Source organism: Morus notabilis, unplaced genomic scaffold (assembly GCF_000414095.1).
Source record: "Morus notabilis unplaced genomic scaffold, ASM41409v2 Scaffold1300, whole genome shotgun sequence".
Taxonomy (NCBI): domain Eukaryota; kingdom Viridiplantae; phylum Streptophyta; class Magnoliopsida; order Rosales; family Moraceae; genus Morus; species Morus notabilis.
Genome location: NW_010362109.1, coordinates 219130 through 231366, shown reverse-complemented (window position 1 = coordinate 231366; position 12237 = coordinate 219130). Strand labels below are relative to the sequence as shown.

Below are 12237 nucleotides of genomic sequence, written 5' to 3'. Positions count from 1 at the left end.
CTTATTTTCATCAGTTTCGGAGGAAAAAAATCAGAGTACTGTGACTAAAAACGGCCATAACTTTTGATCTAAAAATCATTACCGGTCCTATAATATACCATATTGAAAAAAAAATCATGGCAGGACGTAGCCCGCTGACCCAATTTTTCGGGCCAAAATTCACTTGTTTTCATGAGTTTCAGAGGAAACAAAATCGGACAACTGTGACAGAAAACGGCCATAACTTTTGATCTAGAAATCTATACTGGGCCTATAATATGCCAAATCGAAGCTCTTTTCAAGCTGTACAATCATGGCCAGGATAGCCCGCCAACTCAATTTTTCGGGCTAAAATTCACTTGTTTTCATCACATTCAGAGGAAAAAAAATTGGAGAACTGTGACTGAAAATGACCATAACTTTTGATCTAGAAATCGTTACTGGGCCTATAGTATACCAAATCAAAGCACTTTTCGAGATGTACAATCATGGTCGGCCGAAGCCCGTGCACATAATTTTTCGGGCTAAAATTCTTTTGTTTTCATTTGTTTCGGAGGAAAAAAAATCGAAGAACTGTGACTGAAAACGACCATAACTTTTGAGCTAGAAATCGTTACTGGGCCTATAATATACCAAATTCAAACTCTTTCTGAGCTCTACAATCGTGGTTGGATGTAGCCCGCCAATCTAATTTTTTAGCCTAAAATTCACTTGTTTTCATCAGTTTCGGAGGAAAAAAAAAATCTAAGAACTATGACTGAAAACGGCCATAACTTTTGATCTAGAAATCAATATTGGGCCTATAATATGCCAAATCAAACCTCTTTTCGAGCTGTACAATCGTGGCCGGGCATAGCCAGCTAAATCAATTTTATGGGCTAAAATTCACTTGTTTTCATCACTTTCGGAGGAAAAAAAATCTGAGAACTGTGACTGAAAATGACCATAACTTTTGATCTAGAAATTGTTACTGGGCCTATAATATACCAAATCAAAGCTATTTTCGAGATATACAGTCATGGCTGGCCGAAGCACGCCAACTCAATTTCTCGGGGCAAAATTCACTCGTTTTCATCAGTTTCGGTGGAAACAAATTAGAGAACTGTGACTGAAAACGACTATAACTTTTGTTCTAGAAATCGTTACTAGGCCTATAATATATCAAATCGAAACTCTTTTTGAGCTCAAAAATCGTGGTGGAACGTAGCCCGCCGACCCAATTTTTCGGGCCAAAATTCACTTGTTTTCATCAGTTTCGGAGGAAAAAAATTGAGGAACTGTAACTGAAAACGGCCATAACTTTTGATCTAGAAATCGTTACTGGGCCTATAATATACCAAATCGAAACTCTTTTTGAGCTCTACAATTGTGGCAGGACGTAGCTCGCTAACCAAATTTTTCGAGCCAAAATTCACTTGTTTTCATCAGTTTCGGAGGAAAAAAAAATCGGAGAACTGTGACTGAAAATGACTATAACTTTTGATCTAGAAATCGTTACTGGGCCTATAATATGCCAAATCAAACCTCTTTTCAAGCTGTACAATCTTGGCCATCCGTAGTCCGCCAAGGCAATTTTTCGAGCCAAAATTCGCTGTTTTCATCAGTTTCGGAGGAAACAAATCGTATAACTGTGACTGAAAACGGCTATAACTTTTTATCTAGAAATCGTAATTGGGCCTATAATATACCAAATTGAAACTCTTTTCGAGCTCTACCATCGTGGTGGGGCGTATACCATGGACCCAATTTTCTGGGCTAAAATTCACTTGTTTTCATCAGTTTCGGAGGAAAAAAATTGGAGAACTATGACTGAAAACAACCATAACTTTTTGATCTAGAAATCGTTACTGGGCCTATATTATACAAAATTGAAACTCTTTTTGAGCTCTACAATCGTCGCAGGACGCAGCCCGCGGACCCAATTTTTCAGGCCAAAATTCACTTGTTTTCATCAGTTTCGGGGGAAAAAAATTCGGAGAACTGTGACTTAAAACGGCCATAACTTTTGATCTAGAAATCAATACTAGGCCAATAATATGCAAAATGAAAGCTCTTTTCAAGCTGTACAATCATGGCCGGGCATAGCCCGCTAACTCAATTTTTCGGGCCAAAATTCACTTGTTTTCGTCACTTTCAGTGGAAAAAAATCGGAGAACTGTGACTGAAAACGACCATAACTTTTGATCTAGAAATCGTTACTGGGCCTATACTATACCAAATCAAAGCTCTTTTTGAGATGTACAATCATGGCCTGCCGAAGCCCGTCAACTCAATTCTTTGGGCCAAAATTCTTTTGTTTTCATTTGTTTTGGAGGAAAAAAATCGGAGAACTGTGACTGAAAATGACCATAACTTTTGATCTAGAAATCGTTACTAGGCCTATAATATACCAAATTGAAACTCTTTTTGAGCTCTACAATCGTGTTGGGATCTAGCCCGCCAACCCAGTTTTTTGGGCTAAAATTCACTTGTTTTTATCAGTTTGAGAGGAAAAAAAATCAGACAATTGTGATTGAAAACGGTCATAACTTTTGATCTAAAAATCTTTACTGTGCCTATAATATACCAAATCGAATGGAAGAGCCAACATCCATTACCTAAAATACTTTCAATCAGTATGTTATATAAGTAAAAGATTAGGAAAAAAAATAATTGTATTTACTAATGGAAGGAAAAATAGTTCTTTTTTCCTCTCGCACTCCCTCTTTTCCAGCGTAATCAAAACCTCCATCAAACCAAAATTACTACAGGCAAAGCAAAGAAATAGTAGCGTTTGTCATAAAAAAACTTTTGTTGCAGCTTTAACATTGAAACGAAAACCTCCATTGCAGTTAGCAAGTTATTGGATTTCTTTTAGCCAAAAATTAAAAAAAAAAAAAGGAGAAAAGAAAGAAAGATAGACAGGAAAAAGTTTTAAATAAAAAAGAAAGAAAAAACAGAGAAATCATCTTATGGGCAAGACCAAATCCTCCTCATAGTCTATGATGACTCTTGATCTGTGATTTTGTTAGTTTTTTGAATGAAAATTGCCGTCGGAAACATTTTTTACTTGTATTTTGGACTGGGTTTTTCATCTAAAATAACAACATTTTTTTAGTTACATATGTGAAATGTGTTAAATTGAACTAATGTTTTCTTTTTTTAGATTAATTTAACACAATAAAAATTGATCTTGAATCCATTAAGCCTCAAAGTGTGGACGTTTATGTTGAAGAGATTGATGGATCAAGTTTTAATACCGAAACTCAAGGCAAGCAACTCCTGAAAAGAAAGAGAAAGCTGACCTTAAAAGTTTGGAGTCACTTTGTTCATCTTTCTTTGGGTTCGGATAAAAAATTGAAGGCCAAGTGCAAATTATTTAACTGTTTAATGATTAATAATATATGTTTATCTTCTAATTTGTGAGAGAGTTTTTATGTGTTTGTTTTAATTTTGAACTTAGATTATTTAATGTCTCTTGAGCATGTTAAATAGGTTAAGAAACAAATCTTTAAGTTCAAACATGTTGAGAAACATGTTTTATTGCTGGTCAGGTTGAGAAACAAGTTGAAAAATAGGTTCAGAATAAGTTAACACGACTTATTTATTACTCATTTTATAAATGGGTTGGCAGGTAAAACACAAGTTGACACGACACGTTTATGACCTGTTTAATAAACGGGTTAGTCGTGTCGTGTCGACCCTTCAATATACAGGTCATGTTTAGGTTTTGTATTTCGACACGAATAATAAATGGGTCGTGTTCGTGCCAGGCCTTACTGTGTCAACTGAGGGGATCAACATAGCACGAACACGATACGACAACACGAATTGTCACCCCTAAAAACAAAGATGGGCAATCTGTGTAAGCGACATTAGTTTCTGTTAGTGTGTTTGATAGGAGGTGAAGATGGAGGGAGGGAGAGGACAATTCAATTATTTAGTTGGACGGATAAGAGGGGAGGGATGAGAGATAGAGGGAGAGGCTTCCCTTTGGGAGTATTAATTTGAATCCTTCCACTAATAGAAGGATTCATCAAATATCTTAAATTTTAAACTAAAATCTATTTTACGTATCAAAAATAATTATTATCAAACAATAAAATAGACAATACAGTGATTAAATAAACAATCATTATACATCATTTCAACTCTCCCTACTTAATAATATAGAGAATTAATATAATCCTCTTCCTCATTAGGGGTGTAAGAATTCAAACCGAACCCGACAAACCCGCCTGAGCCAACCCTACCTACTTGAAAATAGTGAGATTTTTTTTTTTTTTGCGGTAGCAATAATGCCCAACCCGCAAAGTACGCGTAGGGTCACGGGGCAGATCAAAGAACCCAATATTGCCCCTACCCGGCCGAATTTATCAGCACAAGGAAAGAAATCAGCCCAATTCCAACGTTTTCTTTGGCCCAATTCCAACGTTTTCTTTGACCAAGTCTAATTCCAACATGAAGGCCCCCAATCCTAACATTTTCTCTGGCTAATGATAATGGGCTTAATTGTAAGAACCCCAATGTGAAGGCCCCCAATCTCAACGTTTTCTCTGGCCAATGATAATGGGCTTAATTGCAAGAACCCCAACGTGAAGGCTCAATCCGACCAACCCGGTCACCCCGAACCTACCCGAGGTAATCCGAAGGGTTACGGGTTTGTTGGCTTAAAGAAGTGTTGCAGCCCAAATCTTTCTCAGCCCACACATTACGGCTCGGACCAATTTCAAACCTAAGGCCGATCCTACCCGGCTGACTTACAGGCGTATTCCTCATATCTCTAACTCTCTCCATCCTTTCTACTCTCCTTTCTTTCTCCCAAACGGGGCCACATTCAATACGCCATCTCATTCATATAGTATAAAACGTCACTTCCTTTCAAAACCACAACCAATACGACATCTCATTCATAAATAAAAACGACAAATCATTTTTTTTTTTTTTGTTAGTAAACTACATTGACGTGTTTTGTTAAAAAAAATTAAAAAAAAAAAAAAAAAAAAAAGTTTTGTTGTTTTGTTTACCTGAAAACGACATACCGCTTCAAACTTTTATTTTTCTTTAAAATAATTTAAGTAAAGCTCATTTTGTTGTTTTGTTTACCTAAAAATGACATACCGCTTCAACATTTTATTTTTCTTTAAAATAATTTAAGTAAAGCTCATTTTTTTTTATTACAAATAAAACAATGATTTTTTTTATTGCAATAGCTCTTATATTTCTTCCAAATTGGCCTCACCTTTTTTTTTTCTAATTTTCATTCAAACATGAAAAAAAAAAAAAAAAAAAAAAAAAAAAACCTTTTTTTCAATTTCTCAATTGTTCCTTTAAAAAATAAAATCTCAATTTCTTATCTGTGATTTTTTTTTCAAAAAAAAAAAAGGAAATGCTCCTCTCTCTGACCCGAACAATAAAATAAATTAATTAATAAATAAATGTCCAGAATACAGAACCCTAAATCCCCAACTTGAGGAGCCGCAAAGATTAGTCAAAATCCAAAAACTATACCCTTCGCGTTATTGTTGAACTGTGCCTGCAAGTTAAATTCTCTCTCTCACGTTCAGTCCAGTCTTCTATAACTATTTAAATTATATATATATATATAAATATATATCTCCTTTTCTCCAGGATGCAAAGTTTATGGCGAAAACCCATCATTCCCCTCCAATCCAATTCCAAAACCCCAAATTCCCAATCTTCCTCACCAACTCTCACCAAATCCCATCTTTTCGGAGACCCCAATCCCAAAGACGTAGCTTTCTCCGATGGCCACCGACGCGTCGCCCAAGTTCCAGAACACGGACTTCCGACCGGTGCCGCAGTTGCCGGACTTCCACCCTGAGATCACTGTGGCGCCGCACGACGGCCTCCACTTCTGGCAGTTCATGATTGCCGGCTCCATCGCCGGCTCTGTCGAACACATGGCCATGTTCCCCGTCGATACCGTCAAGACCCACATGCAGGCCCTCGGCTCCTGCCCCATCCGCTCCGTCGGCGTCCGCCACGCCTTCCGTTCCATCCTTAAATCCGAGGGCCCAATGGGACTCTACCGCGGCATTGGCGCCATGGGCCTCGGTGCCGGCCCGGCCCACGCCGTCTACTTCTCCGTCTACGAGTTCTGCAAGAAGTCCCTCTCCGGCGGAAACCCTAACAACTCCGGCGCCCACGCCGCCTCGGGGGTTTTCGCCACCGTCGCCAGCGACGCCGTGTTCACGCCCATGGACATGGTCAAGCAGAGGCTTCAATTGGCCAACAGCCCCTACAAGGGGGTCTGGGATTGCGTTAGTAGGGTTCTGAGGGAGGACGGGTTTAGGGCTTTCTACGCCTCGTACAGGACGACGGTGCTCATGAACGCGCCGTTCACCGCCGTCCATTTTGCCACCTACGAGGCCGCCAAGCGGGCATTGACGGGGGTCTCGCCGGAGAGCGCTAGCGATGAGCGATTGGTCGTGCACGCAACGGCCGGGGCTGCCGCCGGATCATTGGCTGCGGCGGTGACTACGCCGCTCGACGTGGTTAAGACTCAGTTGCAGTGTCAGGTGAATTTCGGATTTTGTTGCTTGTTTATGCACGTACTGTGTTTGTACTTTTATCATTTGGCTTTGGATTCCCAATTTAACAATGAAAATCTAGGCCCGTTCACTTCACCGATTCGAGTTTAGAATTTGAGTTTTACTACAGTAAAAAGTTTTCAGAAATAGTCACATCTAACTTTTTTGCTACAGTAAAAAGCTCACATAAAATCACATCTCAACTCGAATTACAAACTCGAATCAGCGAAGTGAACGGTGACATCTAGTGGATTGAAGAAGCAAGTAGTTGTGAATGAATTTTGCACTGGTATTGCTTATAACTAGCTATTAGAGCGTATTTTAAAAAAAAATTAAACTTACAAGCATCAGATGAGATTGATGAGTATAGGATTTACCTTGTTCCACCTTATGAAGTTGATTTGACTTGTATTATGGTTTGTCTTTTAACTTCCTTTGTATGTTCTTATTTTAAAACGATAGCTTCACTTGTATATCTATATCTATGTTTTTCTGGGAGTAACATTCTTGGTAGGAGGAGAGTTTATTGAAAGAAATTGTAGAGATATAGACCTAGGTGGAGAACACAATAACAATATCCCACTTGAAAACTATATAAGAATCATTGACTGTATGACTATGCAGTTGGCAATCAAAGAACGCCTGCAGCTTTTGTGCTGATTCTGTAACCTTGATAGCTTGACCTTCAGTTATGTAACACCAGTTATAAGAAAGTCAGGAGAGTAAAACCACCAATAGAACTTTCTAGACCCCAAATCACGATGACCTCCTAAATTTGTTAGCAACTTGGAATTGTTTTTGGATGTTCTCAGTGATGAATCTATGGAAAAAAGATTATATTGTTTTGTGTACGTGTTACTTAAACATTCATTGCCTGTACAGGGTGTGTGTGGTTGTGATAGATTCAAAAGTGATTCAATCAGAGATGTTATAAAGACAATAGTGGAAAAGGATGGTTACAAAGGGTTGGTGAGGGGATGGACTCCAAGGATGCTTTTTCATGCTCCAGCTGCTGCAATCTGCTGGTCTACATATGAAGCCGCGAAATCTTTCTTTCAAGATTTGAACAGTAGATCTAGTAGTGGCTCAACCTGAATAATAATTTTGAAGATGCAAAAGAGAATTCTTGTCTTGGCATTACAGATTACAGATACCTCTGTAATTTTGAAAAAAACCATAGATGTCCCTTCACACGAGGGACTACTAAGCAGGGCAAACAAGCAAAGCAATTTTCATACATTTGAGTAAACGGTGCTAGTCAAATTAGATGCTGAGGCTTAAATTTAGAGCCCGTTTGATTCATGGATTAGAACCATTTTTTATTTACGTGTATTTTTTATGAGAGAAAATACTGTAGCGAATCATGAATCATGATTCGAATCAGAGAACGAATCCTCCAACTAAACGGGCTGTTAGTTTGTAACGGTATGCATTTGTTTTTGGTTTAATTTATCCTCTTCTTTTTTTTTTCTGAGGATTATAGTTGATCCTTTTTTGCCTTGCTTAGTGTATGGTCAAATAAGCACCTGAAAGAGGTTTCGTTTTAGTTGTTGGTAGTAAATCTTTTTTATACACATTGATTGATTGGTCCTGTCTTTATTGGTTAATGATATGGTTCCTAAATTTGATCGGTACCCTCGAGCGTTTTCCCCTTCTTTAAGATCATTTTGTGATATGGATTTTTTTAGGTCCCAAATTGTTGTGGCTATTATTGCCTTCTCCTGTGTCTTTGGAATATCATTAACTATTTTAAATCCATTAAATTGATACAAGGGAACGTGATGTGAATTTTTTCACCTCTTAACTTCAATCTTTGCGACTTTGTGCTATGCTGTTCAAAATGCAAGTTACTTTGATGTAGACTAGGCGAGTTGTGGAAAGATGTCCGCTTCATAAACACCAAATAATTAGGAGAAACGTGAGAACCTTATCTACTTGTGCTTGAATAATGTATATATACCTGAAGGGGTAAAGGTAATAAGACCATCAATCAGACAACCAAACAAAAGTAAGTTTCCAATCGATGTTCAAATAAGCCGATGTTTTTCTCTACACCATAGCTATAGACTAGAATAGTTACAGAGAACGAATTAAACTGTATCAGAGCTTCTTGAAAAAGTGATTCCGTAAGTTGTGGCAACTGCACATGGTTCTCTCAACTTTCTTTCGAAACAACAATGTTTCAAGAACTTACGACTTGACCAACAATCACGGTAATGTCATCGAGTTTTCCACCTGTGGAAAAGAAAAGAAAAGAAACGAAAATTCAGGGTGAGATGTTTCATTAATGAGGTATCATTATCATGAAAGACGAAAGATAACCATGCCTGTAAGTTTCCTCCCAAGAATTTTCTTCCACCAAGGAACATCAAAACCCTGAAAGCAATTAAGTACCAGATTATAAACATGAAATTTTCGCAGCCATGAAATCGAAAAGGTTAGTTTCGACAAATAATATGATGGGTTTTCGCCCACATTTTTTGAAGAAAGAAAAAAATTAGACACCGAAAACAGTGACTAATAAAACAAAAGGGGAATTTGATAGGCCACCGGTGCACTTTACTTACGTGAGGAGAAATAAAAGGCAGGGGTAGAAGGGGAATTTTGTAAGGAGGCGGTCTATGGTAGTATCCGTGGATATATAGTTAGAAAATAAAGAGAGGAGTTAGTTAGACAATTGTATTGTGAGGAAATTGGAGAGTTGAGGTCTCTCGAAAACCTCTGTATGTGTGTAGAGTGTGTGGAAAGTTCCTAATTGAATCTTTCCGATAGTAGATAATTGAATAATATTTGAGTAATTGCATTCTTACCGGTGATTTGTTGGTGATCTCGTATCAAATTGGTATCAGAGCGTCGATCTTGCGTAATCTGTGATGGCCGCCAGAAAATTGGAGGAAAGACTTGGTACCGTGGAGGAACAGTTGAGTTCGGTTTGGGAGGGAATTGCGAAGGAGATGGAAGAAGTTAAGGATGATTTGCAGAAGATTCCTGCATTGGAGAAGAATGTGGCATTGATTTTGGGAAAATTGGATTCGTTGTTGCAAAAACAAGGAGGAGAAGATTCGGAATTTAGGGAGGCTAGGAACCTAGGGGCGCCAGCCATTAGTCTCGATGGCGAGGCTCTGGCTTGGTTCTAGTGGACGGACGGGCGCCGGCCCATTCACGATTGGTTGGAATTCAAAAGGCTGTTGCTCGACCGTTTCCGACCGTCACAGGAGGGCTCGAACTGCGAGAAATTCCTTGCTCTCCGGCAAGAGGGAACAGTGCGCGCGTATATATGGGATTTCGAGATGCTGGCCGCACCTTTGACGGAGATTCCCACGGCGATCCTCGAAGGAAACTTCATCAACGGTCTGAAGCTGGAGATTAGGGCGGAAATTCCCCTGCTTCAGCCGAGCGGGTTGAATCGCATCCTCGAGCTGGCGCAGAGAGTGGAGGATCGAAATTTTGCTTTAAGAGGAGCTAAAGGAACGACGTCCAACCAGTGGGTACGACAACAGCCGTATAATCAGGCCTTTCGAAGCCAACCGACAAACGTGCTCAAATCAGCCATGTCAAACGACAAGTCGTTTGGCCCTTCACAAAACGACAAGTCGTTTCAACCATCAGGTAAGCCTTTTGTTAGGCAATTTTCTGAGTCCGAAATTCAGAAAAGACGTGAAAAAGGACTCTGCTTTAAATGTGATGAGAAATATTATTTTGGACATGTTTGTAAGAATAAGGAATTACAGATTTTAATTTTAGAAGAGGAAGAGGAAGTTAGTCAAATTGAACAGGAAGAAATTACAGTAGTGAATGAGGAGGAGGTGGTGGAACTCTCTTTGAATTCAGTGGTGGGAATCACTACTCCAAAAACCATGAAGATACGAGGATTAGTGGGGAGTCAGGAGGTGGTTGTGCTTATCGATTCGGGAGCCACCCACAATTTTATCTCCATGGAATTGGTGAGGAGGTTAGACCTGCCATTAGTTACAACCCAAGAGTATGGGGTGATTATGGGAACAGGAAAGGCTGTGAAGGGGAGTGGGATTTGCAGGGGATTGGTGTTGGGGTTGCAAGGGGTGGAAGTGGTGGAAGACTTTTTACCCCTTGAGCTTGGGAGTTCGGACGTCATACTAGGCATGCAATGGTTGGGCTCCCTTGGCAATATGACTGTTAATTGGCAGACATTAACAATGAAGTTTAAGGTGGGTGAGTCAACGGTGACATTACAGGGGGATTCCAGTCTTAGTAGGACTTTGGTCTCTTTAAAGTCTATGCTAAAAACAATCAAGAAGGCAGGAGAGGGGATCTTAGTAGAGTTGGGATGTGTACATGTCGCCGAAGAGGGGAAGCAAACGGAAATGCCAGAGGAGATCTCACAAGTGTTGCGGCAGTTTGCGGCTATTTTTGAGAAGCCGCAGGGATTACCACCGACTCGGGCTCGTGATCATGCGATTGTACTTCAAGAGGGCACGACACCGATTAGGGTGCGGCCGTATCGCTATCCACAGGTGCAGAAGGATGAGATTGGGCACTTGGTTAACGAAATGTTACAAGCGGGCATCATTCAACCGAGTTCCAGCCCGTACTCGAGTCCGGTACTTTTGGTTAAGAAAAAGGACGGGAGTTGGCGTTTTTGTGTGGATTATAGGGCTTTGAATTGCACGACTGTCCCTGACCGCTTCCCTATTCCGGTAATAGATGAGTTGTTAGATGAGTTGCATAGGGCAAAGATCTTTTCCAAGTTGGACCTTCGTTCGGGGTATCACCAAATTAGGGTGCGCGCCGAGGATATACCAAAAACAGCGTTTAGAACCCACGAAGGGCACTATGAATTTTTGGTAATGCCGTTTGGTTTGACAAACGCGCCGGCCACTTTTCAGGCCTTAATGAATGAGGTGTTTAAGTGTTTCCTAAGGAAGTTTGTGTTGGTGTTTTTTGATGACATCTTGATTTATAGTGCGACTTTGGGAGAGCACGTGGAACACTTGTTTCGGGTTTTTTAGTTACTATGGCAGCATAGTTTGAGAGTTAATAATAAAAAGTGTTGTTTTGGCCAATCGTCACTGGAGTATCTCGGGCATATTATTTCAGCCGAGGGGGTGGCAGCTGATGAGAGGAAGATCGAAGCTATGCTGAATTGGCCAACTCCCAAGACACTGCGGGAGTTGAGGGGTTTCTTGGGTCTTACTGGCTATTATCGTAAGTTCGTCAAGAATTATGGGACGGTGGCTGGTCCTTTGACTACGCAACTCAAGAAAGATCAGTTTGGGTGGAATCAAGAGGCCGAGGAGTCATTTGTGGCATTGAAGAAGGCCATGACTACGGTTCCGGTGTTGGCCTTACCGGATTTTTCTCAGCCATTTGTGGTTGAGACGGATGCCTCCGGCTATGGCCTAGGGGCTGTGTTGATGCAAAATGGTCGTCCAATTGCCTTTTACAGCCATGTTTTGTCTCCTCGAGGCAGGGCACGTTCAATTTACGAGCGCGAGTTGATGGCAATTGTCTTGGCAGTGCAGAAATGGCGACCATATTTGCTTGGAAGGCGTTTTGTCGTTCGCACCGACCAACAGAGTTTGAAGTTTCTGTTGGAGCAGCGACTGATTAGTACTGAGCACCAAAAGTGGGTTACTAAACTGTTGGGATATGACTTTGACATCCAATACAGGCCAGGCATAGAGAATAAGGCTGCTGACGCGCTTTCTCGGGTGGAAAGAGGGCCCTCGTTGTGCACGCTATCGTT

General features: G+C 40.3%; 2 protein-coding genes across 3 annotated transcripts in view; one reads left to right on the top strand and one right to left on the bottom strand.

The window, feature by feature from the left end:
* Window positions 1–5355: 5355 nt before the first annotated feature.
* LOC21394426 (mitoferrin) lies at window positions 5356–7853 on the top strand. Its single transcript, XM_010101153.2, has 2 exons — window positions 5356–6500; window positions 7395–7853. Exons 1-2 carry the CDS (start codon window positions 5727–5729, stop codon window positions 7605–7607), a joined length of 987 nt encoding a protein of 328 aa, XP_010099455.1. The 5' UTR covers window positions 5356–5726; the 3' UTR covers window positions 7608–7853.
* A 554-nt stretch (window positions 7854–8407) lies between these two features.
* Window positions 8408–12237, bottom strand: part of LOC21394425 (probable protein phosphatase 2C 26) — an 8331-nt gene continuing 4501 nt past the window's right edge. Inside the window, exons 10-11 of one of the 2 annotated variants that reach the window (XM_024167577.1) lie at window positions 8840–8888; window positions 8408–8747 (exon numbers count right to left, since the gene is read on the bottom strand). In XM_024167577.1, coding sequence (XP_024023345.1) covers window positions 8695–8747; window positions 8840–8888 — 102 coding nt within the window. In that variant the 3' untranslated portion in view covers window positions 8408–8694. The remainder of the gene's footprint in view (window positions 8748–8839; window positions 8889–12237) is intronic. The other variant, XM_010101152.2, reaches the window with a different exon arrangement.

Excerpts from the sequence above, each read along its gene's own strand:
- LOC21394426 (XM_010101153.2), top strand. The coding sequence starts at position 5,727 with ATGGCCACCGACGCGTCGCCCAAGTTCCAGAACACGGACTTCCGACCG. Across the intron at positions 6,501-7,394 it reads AGACTCAGTTGCAGTGTCAG|GGTGTGTGTGGTTGTGATAG; the intron begins GTGAATTTCGGA and ends TTGCCTGTACAG.